We start from the raw sequence: 14,235 nt of genomic DNA, 5'->3' as shown, positions 1-14,235 counted from the left end.
AAAAAGGTCTTCATTTTACCTGTCAAGTCACTGGCAGTGAATGAGTTGAGAATGTTTAGTTGTTGATCAGGAATAGGCTCAGGCCGGTTAGAAGTTAAGGCTGAAGCATTTACCGTCCCACCCAAAGCTTCTGTTTCATCTACTAAACGATCCATATAGTCCCTGAAAAACACACCCCAGTAATTCTATGACTGTATATCACAGTTAAAAAGAAGTATTTGAAGTCAAGGCCACAGTACTTACGTAACTCCAGGGTGATGGTTATATCGTTTTTTCCCAAATCTTGTCTGTTGAGCAAAGTAATCATAACGTTCAGATTTCTTCCACATATAGTAGAATGCTACACATTCAGCAACTGTCCGAGTTCTCACCTAATGAAAAAGTTGAATTTTTAAAAAACCAACAAACTCAACCATTTTTTTAAGCAACTTTTTTTCCCGAAACTACAACTTCAATCCATGGGTCTTATTTTCCCATTATATAGTTCTGAACACTTTTAATAAATTATAAAGTTCTGAACACTTTTATTAGTGGAATGCCTTTACATTTAATAATGAGGCCATTTTCAAAAGCCCAAGGTTTTAAAAAAAAAAAAATCAGAATGCATTAGTTTATAAAACAAGTGTGTATCCAAAAATTATCTTACACCTTTACTGAAAATCTTAAACACTGGCATTCTTTACTTTTCTTCACTGAGCTCTATGATTTTGACTACAGTGAGGTTCTTAACTTTGGATTAACTAACCTCTGAGGGGTCCATAAATGGATTTCACTGAAATCTATTTAAATTCACAAAATTATATTTAGGTATACTTTTCTGGGGAGAAGGAATACAGCTTCATCAGATTGAGTTCCACTATCCAAAAGAGATTAAGAACCCTTGGCAAATGGATCAACAGTCTATAGCATCTGGAATTTAAGATGACTTGCTAGCTAAAGGAAGGGCTTTCTCCCTCCAGTATGTTTGGTTTTTAGATCCAACAGATTTTGCAAATAACAATAAAATTTGAGCCTCACCAACCTGGTTCCACACCCAAATCAGGGTTCCTCTAACCACATACAGCCACAGATATGAATTCAGATGTGTGAACAAAATTTTTCATCCTTATCCAATAAACGCTTTCTCCCTTGCTTAATCAGTACCCAATAAAGAAGTTTCAGTATCTCTAACCTGACTCCTGAGCAAGTTGTGCTATAAGATTACTAATATACGAATAAGCTTTTTAAACCAAGAAATACAGTATACCTTTCAATAAACATCATTAACTGTAAGTCTTCTCAGAGAATGCAGGCTTTGTGGGGCCACAGACCTTTTCTGTCTTACTGTTGTATCTCTAGTGTCTAAAACAATGTTTGGTAAGTGAAGTGGAAGGACGTAACTGTTTACAGAATGAATGGATAGAGTAAATTTCGTAAGTCATTACAAAACTGATGGTTTTATTTTTACTTAAAAGGACAATCCAGACTTCTTTAAAAATGTCTTATCTATTCACTAAATTATACACTTTATCTCATCTTTGAGAAACATTAGATTTTCAAACATATAGAAAGTGTGAAATTTTCAACATCAATACTGGAAGGTCTAGCTAATGCAGTAAGACAAGAAAAAAAGTATACAGGTTGGGAAGGAAGAAATAAAACTGTCTCTGTTCACAGGTGACATGACTGTCTATGTAGAAAACTTCAAAGAATCAACAAAAAATCTCCTGTAACTAACAAGCACTTATAGCAAATTTTTAGGAGACAAGGTTAATATACAAAAGTCAATTGCTTTCCTATATAACAGAAATGACAATTGAAATTCGAAATTTAAAACACAAGATCATTTACATTAGCACCCCAAAATTAAAATACTTGGGTATAAATCTAACAAAATATATGCAAAATCTATATGAGAAAAACAACCAAACTCTGATTAAAGAAATCAAAGAAGAACTTAATGAAGAAATAGTCTATGTTCATGGATAGGAAGACACTTCATTGTTAAGACATCAGTTCTTCCCAGCTTGATCTACCGATTCAGCGCAAACCCAATCAAAATCCCAGCAAGTTATTTTGTGGGTATCAACAAACTAATTTTATATGGAGAGGCAAAATACCCAGAATAGCCAACATAATATTACAAAAAGATAAAACCAAAGTACTGACACTCCCCAACTTCAAGATTTACTATAAAGCTATAGTAATCAAGACAGTATGATATTGGCGGGGGGGGGGGGAGACAAACAGATTAAAGGAACAGAAGAGACAGCCCAGAAATATACCCCACAGATACAGTCAACTGATCTTTAACCAAAGAACAAAGGCAATTCCATGGAGGAAGAATGTCTTTTCCACAAACGTTAGCACAACTGGACATCCACATACAAAAAAAAAAAAAAAAAGAAATGAATATAGACACAGGCCTTACTCCTTTCAAAATTAACTCAAAATGGATTATAGACCTAAATGTAAATGCAAAACTATAAAGCTCTTAGAAGACAACAGAAGAAAATCTAGGTGACCTTAGGTTTGGCAATGGCAATGATTTTTTAAATAGAACGCTAAAAGCATGAACAATCAGATGAAATTCTAAGTTGGACTTCATTAAAATTAAAAACTTTTACTCTGCAAACACACTGGTAAGGGAATAAAAAGACAGGCCTCAAAATGGAAGAAAATATTTGCAAAACATGTATCTGATAAAGGACGAGAATCCAAAATATACAAATAACTCCTTAAACTCAACAAGAATACAAACCACCCAATTAAAATCTTGGCAAAAAATCTGAATGAACACCTGAAAAAATAACACAAATGGCAAATAAGCATAAGAAAAGATGGTCAACATCATCCTCATGAGGGAATTACAAATTAAAACAATAAAGAGATGCTATTAAAAACTACTACAGTGGTGAAATCCAAAACACTGACACCACCAAATGCTGGTGAGGATGTGGAGCAATAGAACTCATTCATTACTGCTGGAAATACTAAATGGTACAGCCACTTTGGAAGACAGTTTGGCAGTTTCATGCAAAATAAACATATTTTTACCATTCTATCCTGTAATCCTTACTCCTTCGTATTTAGCCAAATGAACTGAAAACTTACATCCACATAAAAACCTGCACATGAATATTTATAGTAGCTTTAATGATAATTGCCAAAACATGGAAGCAACCAAGATATCCTCTAATAGGTAAGTGAATAAATACGCTGGTACCTCCACATAATGGAATACTATTCAGTGATAAAAAAAAGAATGAGCTATCAAGCCTCAAAACAAACAAAAACCCCATGGTGAACACTTAAATGCATATTGCTAAGTCAAAGAAGCCAATCTGAAAAGGCTGCATACTGTATAATTCCAACCATATGACATTCTGAAATGGCAACAGTAGAGACAATAAAAAGATCAATGGCTGCTAGAGGTTGTTAGGGAGGAGGGGGAAGGGACAGAGGGAAGAAAATAACATGGGATTTTTAAGTCAGTGACACTACTCTGTATGATACTGTACTGGTGGATATATATTATATATTTGCCAAAATCAATGGAATGTACAACATGAAGAGCAAAGCTTAATGGACTTTAATTAATAATAATAATAATAATGTATCAATATTGGCTCATTAATTTTAACAAATGTACCACACTAATGTAAGATATTAATAATAAAAGATAAAATAATAACTATGGGGTGGAAGGGACATATGGGAACTCAATACTTTCTGGTTAGCTTTGCTGTAAACTTTGCTGTAAACCTAAAACTGCTCTAAAAACTAACGTCCATTAGTTTTGTAAAAGCATAAAATACTGATCTACCCCTGCCAAATGCTTCAGAACCCTGCCTTCCTTTAGGATGAAAAGAATAAACAAAACATATTTTAATGAGAATTATTCCAAACTATTCTAATGAACACAAATATGTATTTTGAATAGACTTTAGTTTTTAAGAACAGTTTTAGGTTCACAGCAGAACTGAGCAGAAAGTAGAGAGTTCCTATATATCCTGATGTTCTCCCACTTTCAACATCCTACATTGGAGTAGTACATCTGCTAAAAATCAATGTTATCTACACTGACACATCAACACCCAAAGACCATGGTTTACATTAGGGTTTACTTTTGATGATGTACATTCTATGGGTTTTGACAAATGTGTAATAACATGTCTCTATCACTACAGTATCATCATACAGGATAAGTTTCATTGCCCTGAAAATGGTCTGTGCTCTGCCTATTCACCTCTCCCTCCTGCCTTGGCCCTGGCACCAGTGATCTTTTTATTGTTTCCAGTTTTGCCTTTTTCAGAATACCATATATTTGGAAACCTACAGTATGGAGTCTTTTCAGATTGGCTTCCTTCACTTAATAATATGCATTTAGGATTTCACATGCCTCCTTGTGGCTTGTTAGCTCAATTTTTTTAGTGCTGAATAATAGTCCAGCTCTGGAGGTGCCACAGTTTATCCTTTTACCTCAAAGGACATACAGGTTCCTTCCAAGTTTTAGCAATTGTGATGAATGCTGCTATAGACACTTTTGTGTGGACATAAGTTTTCAACGCATTTGGGTAAATACCAAGGAACAGGATTACTAAATTATATGGTAAGAGTATGGTTGGTATTATAAGAAACTTCCAAGCTATCTTCCAACTTGGCTGTACCACTTTGCATTCCTACAGGCAATGAATAAGAGTTCCTGTTGCTTCACATCCTTACCAGCATTTGGTGGTGGTAGAATATGTTTCTAGTTGTTTTAGCAAAAATGTTTCTTCCTTCAGCAACAGCTGTTCTCACTGCTGAAGAGAAATTATTTTGAGGCCACAAACTTCTGAATGGCTTGGTAAGAAAGGAAAGTCAAGGAGAAATGAGAGTGAGACTTCCTAAAAAATACAGTGAATCCACTTTCTATGTTAACTGTTCATGTGGAAAGATATGTGAATATACTACCAGCCGTTCCATAAGCAGGCTGTGGCATCTCTGAGCAAATTAGTTATGTTAGAATGATATCTGAAATGCTAAGGGCAGGGGAACGTTAGTAAGTTGTTGCTTTTTCTCTACTTAACTGACTTATAAATTCGTTGCTTACATTCATTGTAACTAATAATTTATCTGTACTAATCTGCCTAATTTACCTTATTCTTCTGTATAAGATGAAAATCTTTTCCAAAAAGCATGAGTGCATGTTCAAAGCTTCGGCATTCTTCTTCCGTCCATGCAGTCATTCCTTCTAAAAAAAAATTTTTAAATAAAATTCGTCGGCCCCCAAATTCTCTTATGTGAATCACTGATTTATTTTCAGTTAAGTTTTCCCTGTAAAAGGTCATAAACTCTCTCTCTCTCTCTCTCACACACACACACACACACACACACACACACACACACTCTCTCTCTCTCTCTCTCTCTCTCTCTGCATGCAGGAGATTTTAGAATTACCAAAAGTATGCATACTACAGATCAAGTCTAAGATACAAAAATATAAACACTGCTTTTTTCCACTACATTATAGGATGAGAATTTAACATTTTTCTATAACATGCCTGTTTTTCTGATTAAAAAAATTTTTTTAACAATGAGCGTATTTTTAATTAGAAAAAAAAAAAAACTCTATCTCCTTTATTGAGGGAAAGCAGCTCTGTTTTGGTCTTACATCGAAACCACAAGTTCTAGCCAGGTGTGGTGGCTCATGCCTGTAATTTCAGCACTTTGGGAGACCAAGGCAGGAGGATCGCTTGAGCCCAGGAATTTGAAATCAGCATGGGCAACATGGAGAAACCCTGTCTCTACAAAAAAACAAACTAGCCAGGCGTAGTGGCGGGCACCTATAGTTCCAGCTACTTAGGAAGCTGAGGTGGGGAGGATCACCTGAGCCCAAGAGATTAAAGATATACTAGGCTGTGATCATGCCACTGCCCTCCAGCCTGGGAGACAGAGTGAGACCCTGTCTCAAAAAAGACAAAAAACAAAACCATAAATTCTTTAATTAGAGACCATAATTAAAGTATAATCAATACATATTTATTTGAAATTGGTGTGTGGAGTGCTATACTCTGGAAATATAAAGGAAATAAGAAACGGTCCATGCTCTCAAAATAATAAATCCCATTCAATTTCCCAGCAGATGTTAATGTTGATGAATTCCGTATCTACTTGGGGCAGAGACCTGGAAGGTCTTCAAAGAGTCATAGCCTAGACTTAAGATTAGTTATTACTCATCTGTATCTATGAAGTGTCTCATTTGGTATTGGAGACCAGGTCCCCAAAGCCATTAATAATAGTCTGTAACAAAGGTGAAAAATAGTTTGAACTGAGGAAGAAACCTGTATTTTGAGAGTTTTGAGAGTCTAAAATACTTTTTTTTCAAAGAAGCAGCTTTTCTAAGGGAGACATTTTAATAGACTATCTCAATTCGTAAGTTTAAATGTATTATTTTTAGTTTTCATACTTTTCCAAGTCATCTAGTAATATTACTAAGTATTATTTTCATTCTACACATATTTAATGAAAGCTATGGTGCATGCAATCCATTTATATAATGACAAAAAATACTGAAATAGAAGTTAACCATTTTCCTTGGCAAAACGTAAGAACTATAAAATGTTATTACATGATTACTAAAAATATACTTCTTGAAATAAATTCAGTGGAATATATTATACATGTTTCCTTTTTAATCTTTAATCTTTTCATTTCCTGTCTGGCTAAAAAAAAAAAAAAAAAGAAAAAACCTTTTTTCAATGAAATCATAAAACTATTCTTTTTAATTACTTTGGACATATTGTCATCTCTGGGGTCTGCTTTGTTCTGTAACTATTTCTTCCAGAAAGTAGAGGTGGCAGGGGGTGACTAATTTGTATTTGAACAATCTCTGATACATCTAAAAATAGAGCGCAAGAAAAGGAAAAATTATTTGCTATGGAGCTGAACCAGATCTTAAAAAAGTGTTACAGGATTGCTCTGTCCCTTAGTATACTTTGCTTATTCTGATCCCCAAATGACCATCCCTGTCATGTCCCTCTCTTAAACCCAAGTGTTTCTTACCTTGAGAGGCCTTTCCATTGCAGCAGTATCTTTCGATTGCTTCCTTTATATTGTGGTTACACTTGAGAAGTTCATATAATGCCTGGGGTGGATATTCAATAAAAAGTATTAAAAGTTCATACCTAACAGCATTTTAAAAAACAGGTATAAGGGTCTTGATAAATATTGGAGTCTTGATAAACACTGAAATCCTCTCTAATTTCAGGGATTTGAAGGTATATCTGCCCAAGCATTTAGTCTATGTAACTATCGTGCAGACTGACTCTGGTACCATGTGAAATCATGTTCATCCTCACGCTACCTCTCAGAAATCACCTGCCTGTATCATTCTGACTTTTTTTTAAAACAAACAAACAAAAACACTAGGTCTAAGATTGAGTTTCCCCTATTTTAAATGCTTTTTTCTTCTAGTTTGGAAAAATTAGTTACAGTCTGTCCCTTGATGTCATTTCCTCCCTGTCTCTTTTAGTTTTAATATAAGGGAACAGCAGCAGGCCTGGAATAACAGGCATGGCACTTCAGACTAGGATTATAACGGTCTCAGTTATTTCCATCTACTATGAAAGGTGCCACTTTTTAAAATTAGAATATATTCCTATTAAATCTGCTTGGAATTATGAACATAATAAACAGGAATAACAGAATTCAGTTGAAAGTTAAATAATCCACCTTCCCAAGTAAGTTTTAAGGAAGTGAAGATGGTTCAATATTAGGAAAACTTTTAATATATCAATAGCCTACATTTTAAAAAGTCATCTCTAAGCTAATTACCCTGATCTGATCACTACACATTATGTGTATCAAGATATCACTGTGTACCTAAACATGTGTAATTAAATGTTAATTTTAAAAAAATCAAATCAACAGCTGCTTAAAAAGCATCTGATAAATATTCATTTCTAATTCTAAAAAGACAAAAACTACAATACTTATAAATAGATGGATATTATCTTGCTATAATAAAGACAGTAGAACCAAGGACCAGTATTATTCTTAATGTAAAAACCTTAGATGTATTACTTCCACCAAAAGCAGGCACCAAATCACTGTTATTACCAAGTATCTCAGAGTTACAGCTAGTGCATTAAGATATAAAGCAGGAATAATAATGGTAAGGAAGGAACAAAAGTGTAATTTAATCATGAACCAAAAACCAAAAAACCACTCCATAAATGTATGCAATTATGATGTGTCAAACAAAAATGATATCACCCATAAATTTTTTAAAAGGCAAACTAGAAAACCTGAGAAACAACTGAGTCAGGTAGTTTCAACAGTTTAAGTTACATTTTTTAAAAAATTGGTATTTCTCAACATCAACAATATACAATTATAAATATTATAGAGGGCCAGGCGTGGTGGCTCACGCCTGTAATCCCAACACTTTGGGAGGCCAAGGCAGGCAGATTACGAGGTCAAGAGTCTGAGACCAGCCTGGCTACAAAAATTAGCTGGGCACGGTGGTGCATGCCTGTAATCCCAGTTATCAGGAGGGTGAGGCAGGAGAACTGCTTGAACCCGGGAGGCAGAGGTTGCAGTGAGTTGAGATTGCGCCACTGCATTCCAGCCTGGGTGACAGAGCAAGACTCCATCTCGGAAAAATAAATAAATAAATAAAATAGAGATCCCCTTTCCAATAGCATTGAATACACACACACATAAAAGATATTGAGTAATTAGTGAGATGCATGTGATATTCAAAAAAGCAAAACCATTTGAATTTCTAATGTTATAAAGGTTTTAATTCTTCTAAAATTAATATAGACTTCAAATATCAATACAAAAACCCAATGAGATTTCTTTCTGACAGCTAGTATGACTTCCCTATGTTACTTCAAAATTCAAGTTTGTGTCTGCCCACCTCTGAATACTCATTAGTCAAGGTTGGGGATTCTCAGTGATAAAGGCATATGAAAGAAGCAGAATGATGTCAGAGGGGCAAAACTTAGAGGCATTTGAAAAACTTAATAGGCAATGTTCCCATCCCCCATCCCACATGCACTCAGGACAGTATTCTGAATCTACAGGTACACAAGTGCTTAACAAATGCTCCTAAGTCAAATTTATACAGTCTTAATAGACATTACTTTTTAATCACTTCCTAAATAAAGTTGAGAACAATTCAAAGAATACACTTATAAAATCTAAAAGTCCAACCATAGAGAATGTTTAAATAAATGAATTGTAAGTATAGGATAGTACACAGTAAGTTGAAATTTAGGTGAAATTATTTTTTTAAAAAAGTATAGGTTAGACTATACAGACATCAAGAATGAAGTATTAAATCTCAATGGCAAAGGAGAATAAGATTAATTAATTAAAAGGATATAAAATGGCATCTCAAGTAAGACATATGTAAAGGTATTTTTAAAAGACCTGAAGAAAAGATACGAAACTACAGTGAAGTTATCTCTAGAACTCAAGGTTATGGTTTTTTAAACCAGTCTTTTGCAAATTATAAAACTCTATCAGAAAAGATATCTACTTCACATGTTAAAAATAACTGTATCAAATATAAGAAATCAAGAAGATACTGTAAACTGGCTGCTGTTTCCACAGAAGTTGAAGTATACCTGTTCATTGTCCCTTGTGTGTGTTCCTGCAGAAATCCTATCCATTATTTTTTCATTGCCAGTCCTTAATGAAGTCTCAACAAGGTATTCCTTAACTTTGCTCTCCAAAACCACATCAGGACACCAAAGTAACTGGTCTTCGTTTTCATATACTGATAAAGAAAATCCCATTAACACATTAAAAATCATGAACACACTCAAAGATGTACACAATTCTTTGTCTTCCTTGATAGGCTATCCAATGGGACAAGTAAAGAACTTTGAAGACACCAGTAATCTGATTATCCGTTAAGTAGGGCCTTTCACACACAAGCAAAAATTTAACTTTATTATAGGCCAAGGATTCCAGTGGCCAAAGCAAGTAGCTTTTTTGGTGGCTGGATATACTGACCAATCTGAAGGTTCTCCATGCCTAGTAAAGTCTAATATAAAACCCCATAGTGGTTATTTTATACTCTTCTAATGAAGGGGCAAACAAAACCTGTGTAAATTCTCTAACAACCTCATTGGAATTTTCTCTTGAAATCCCTAAATTGCTCTATGAAATCTCTAGGGGTTAAAAATTGCAAATAAATAAAACCCAAAATATCTGGTAATAAGGAAATAGCTAAAAAAGGTATACTTTTTCTCCCAATAAGATAACTTTTATTTAAAGGAGAAAGTAGATTAACCAAACCTCACTAGGGAGGTTTTTGGGAAGAGGAAGAAAAAGTAAGAAAAGTAAACTTTCTACAATCTCTTAAACAGACTGATACATTAATGAACAAAATGTCATTAAAACAAGTTTGTTTTATTAATGCACTCTGCCACTTTACTCAAAGCTTCTACTTTACACAATAAAGTAATATGAACTGCCCAAGTATTTAGTCCAGTGCTTCAAGTGCAATCCATTCTTCAAGTGCATAATACTGACTATAGCTAATAAAAATAATGTACTGAGAACACACTGCATGCCAGGGACCATGATAAGTGCATTATAATCCCAACTGTAGGAAGCCCGCATTGTCAGTCCCAGGTAGCAGGAAAGTTAAAAATAAAGTGTGCCTGTGAAGCAGTAACACTTGTCTTTTGAGAGAAGTTCCTAGAACTTACTTTCTCTCTGGTCACAAGTGAAATAGGTAAAACAATTTGGGTTTATTCCCTCAAAAGATAAAGTACACCTTCCCTCCAATCTGCAGCACTGACAAAATTTCACCTCTACTATGTGTGACTTAAGGACCTACAGTTGCTGAGCATGTACTTGGCTCAAAGGGCCAAGTGTGGCATTTGGGTGGTGGGGTGAGAAGGCTGGCACACCTGAAGATTATCAGTTATGTTTTGTTTCCCCTGGGACAACTGTCTTTTAACACTTTGAAAGCAGTTTAGGAAAACAGTGTTCCTAGTGGCTGCCATGGCTAACAATCCCAGGGTAACCAGTCCTTCCCTCCTTTAAATGGAGGATGACCTGGCATGGAGGAAAGGAAAAAGGACTCAGGAAGTATTGTGTTGGGTGCTGCTTTTGCCCTTTTGACTTCACAGGGATAAATCAACTTAGGAAAAAAGTCAAACACCCACGGAAATATTCCTAATGTACTTGGTTCCCAAGTTCAACTAAGAAGGTGTAACTGTATTTTTATATCCTACCACCTTATCCCCTCCGTATTTTGAAAACCAACTACCGCTGGAATGCACCAAAAACGTAAGGAAAAATTGATTACACATAATTAGGAGTATACAAGCAAAAGCAGCAGATCCTTACATTTCACTTCCTGCTCTTCCAGGGCTGGGGAAGGAGAATTTCTTCCAGTCTCTTTTTCCCTCAAGAGTTTTCTTTCCAGAAGATTATATCCTTAACATTCTCATCATCTCAGGTGATGAGATCCTACCCACTTCTACTGAAGCAGGATGAAGGCCAAGGTACAGCACTGTGGGAGGCTCTCCACTATTCCAACAGGCACTGAGCGTACTGGCTAACAAGCACTATGTGTGCCTTGGGCGGGGCTGGGGGTTGGGGGAAACTGAGTCTAGTGATTAACTTTGATACATTTTTCCTAAGTCAGGCCTAAATATCCTAACTCTGCATGTTTCCCAAATCTATCTATATATTGCCAAGGCTGGTATGAAACCAGGTATTTAAATAAACATATCAAGTGGTAACCTGATCTACCAAACATTATCAAAATCAAAAGCTTTCCTTACCTTTCTCATTACCAGCGTACTCTCCAAGATAAGGCGGTATCTCTGCCTGATATTGTAAACCAATCATTATTTCCTACAGGAAAATTGAGAGGTAAAAATAACTTACTATAAAAATAGATACTGAAAAAAAGCCCCAACTCATTAATCAGTTTCTACAGGTCAAAACAACAAAATTATCATAAATCATTTCAGAAATATTTTTAAAAGCCCATTTAGTCCACTATGTTAACTCAACTTACCTTCCTCAAATCTTCAGGTGAATTACCACTGTCTGTTTCAACATCTTCAACCTCTGATTCCTTATCACCATCACATGTAGTATTTGCTTAAAAAACAAAAATGTAAAAGGTTTTTACTGCCTATTTTTGCAGAACCTGGAAGAATGCCTGTTGTATTTTTAAAAATGTTGTTAAATAAGTGAGATCAGCATAAGTATACTAAACCGCCGGCATGATTTTCACAATCGACATTGGTCAAAATGAGACACTGAAAATCCTAGTAAAGTGTATAGTATCCTGGGCGGTGCAGTGGCTCTCATGGCTATAATCCTAGCACTTTGGGATGCTGAGGTGGGTAGATCACTTGAAGTCAGGAGTTTAAGACCAGCCTGGCCAACAGGCTCTACTAAAAATACAAAAAAATTAGCCAGGCATGGTGGCAGGCGCCTGTCATCCCAGCTACTCGGGAGGCTGAGGCAGGAGAATTGCCTGAACCTGGGAGGCAGGGGTGGCAGTGAGCCAAGATCACGCCATTGCACTCCAGCCTGGGCGACAGAGTGAGACTCCATCTCAAAAAAAAAAGTGTATAGTATCCTGGTAATTATTATGGTATACTATTAAATAGTTTGGGAGGTAAAAGGAAACCACTGTGGCCACCTTAAAAAGAAAGTAAAACACTGGAGTTCTGATTATACTAATCCAGAAGGAGATACACACACAGAGTTGCATATTAGGTCCACTGAAACTGTTTTTGTACACACACGAATGCATGGATATTTGAACTTATTAACCAAACAGTTCTTCTACCATAAAAATAGCAAAAAAAAAAAAAAAAAAGAGTGAGACTGCAGATTGCATCTAAGAAATTATTTTAGTCCAAAACATTTTATTTATTTATTTTTAGAAACAGGGTCTCACTCTGTCACCCAGGCTAGAGAGCAGTAGCCTGATCATGGCTCACTGTGACCTCAAAGTCCTGAGCTTGAGTGATCCTCCTAACTCAGCCTCCCAAATAGCTGGGACTACATGTGCATGCCACTATACCCAGCTAAGTTTTATATTTTAAATTTTTTTTGTAGAGACAGGGTCTTGCTATGTTACCCAGGGTGGTCTAGAAATCCTGGCCTAAAGTGATCCTCTCGCCTCAGCCTCCCAAAGTGTTGGGATCACACACCCAACCCCAAAACCTTTTAAGTATTACTGATAAACATTAAGAGGTAACACCAAGAACTAATAGGAAAAAGATTTATCATTAAAAGTGAAAATACCTTTTGAGCACTGGTAAGTATTCAAAACCAGGAGAGCAGGAGCCTTTTAATAGAAATTCAAAAAAGTCTAAAAAATTTTGTGGTGAAACTAGGAATGGTTACCATAGCAACAGATGACTTGAGAAGGAAAATGGCCTTGTAAAAATAAAGTCAATATTTCCATTTTTATCTTATTATTATTATTATTTTTGAGACAGAGTCTCTCTCTGTGGCCCAGGCTGGAGTGCAGTAGCATGATCTCCAGCTGGCGGTAACCTTCACCCTCAAGGTTCAAGTGATTCTCATGCCTCAGCCTCCCAAGTAGCTGGGATTACAAGTGCATGCCCCCATGCCTGGCTAATTTTTTGTATTTTTAGTAAAGAATAGGTTTCACCATGTTGGCTAAGCTGGTCTCAAACTCCTGGCCTCAAGTGATCCGCCTGCCTCGGCCTCCCAAAGTGCTGGGATTACAGGCGTGAGACACTGCACCTGGCCAGATATTTCAATTTTTAAATGACATATTAGTTCACCTCTATCCCAAAAGGTTATAATCTTGTTTAAATTACAGATGTATTTTATCTCAACCACATAAAATATTTAGAATATTCTGACATAAATTACTGAACACAATAAAATGTACTAAAGCTACAGTATCAATGTTACTATTAATCAGTAATCCACTGGGTTTCTTACATCGTAAAGGCCTAGGGAAGAAATCAGAAGTTTCATGGGAAGTCACAGATGGCGTCAGATCATCCGCAGAAGACTGAGTTTCCTCGTCATCACCTGACAACAAGTCTTTTGCTATTTCCTCCTGGAAGAGTAAGAAGGCAGTGCTAGAGTTAGAAATGATTACATCTCATTAAGAAAACTATCTTTTTATAACATATAATTAAGAAGCAGTTGGAACCTTATGAAAGAAATATGAAATTCTCCTATTATTTACTTCACGTACAAAAATATTTAGTATTTGATATTATGTAATATTCAATA

The 14,235-nt window shown here is 35.6% G+C and overlaps 2 protein-coding genes across 3 annotated transcripts in view; one reads left to right on the top strand and one right to left on the bottom strand.

Moving 5' to 3' along the window:
- The window catches only part of MIER3 (MIER family member 3), a 33,201-nt gene that overhangs the window by 4,060 nt on the left and 14,906 nt on the right, over positions 1-14,235 (bottom strand). The window contains exons 5-12 of one of the 2 annotated variants that reach the window (XM_050794659.1): positions 13,936-14,056; positions 12,017-12,102; positions 11,778-11,850; positions 9,600-9,751; positions 7,027-7,108; positions 5,121-5,215; positions 244-371; positions 20-162 (exon numbers count right to left, since the gene is read on the bottom strand). In XM_050794659.1, coding sequence (XP_050650616.1) covers positions 20-162; positions 244-371; positions 5,121-5,215; positions 7,027-7,108; positions 9,600-9,751; positions 11,778-11,850; positions 12,017-12,102; positions 13,936-14,056 — 880 coding nt within the window. The remainder of the gene's footprint in view (positions 1-19; positions 163-243; positions 372-5,120; positions 5,216-7,026; positions 7,109-9,599; positions 9,752-11,777; positions 11,851-12,016; positions 12,103-13,935; positions 14,057-14,235) is intronic. The other variant, XM_050794660.1, reaches the window with a different exon arrangement.
- SETD9 (SET domain containing 9) overlaps positions 1-14,235 on the top strand; it is a 29,468-nt gene that overhangs the window by 14,231 nt on the left and 1,002 nt on the right. The window lies entirely within an intron of this gene.

Source organism: Macaca thibetana, chromosome 6 (genome assembly GCF_024542745.1).
Source record: "Macaca thibetana thibetana isolate TM-01 chromosome 6, ASM2454274v1, whole genome shotgun sequence".
NCBI classification, from domain to species: domain Eukaryota; kingdom Metazoa; phylum Chordata; class Mammalia; order Primates; family Cercopithecidae; genus Macaca; species Macaca thibetana.
The sequence above is the reverse complement of the archived record's forward strand: the minus strand, read 5'-3'. Positions and strand labels throughout refer to the sequence as shown.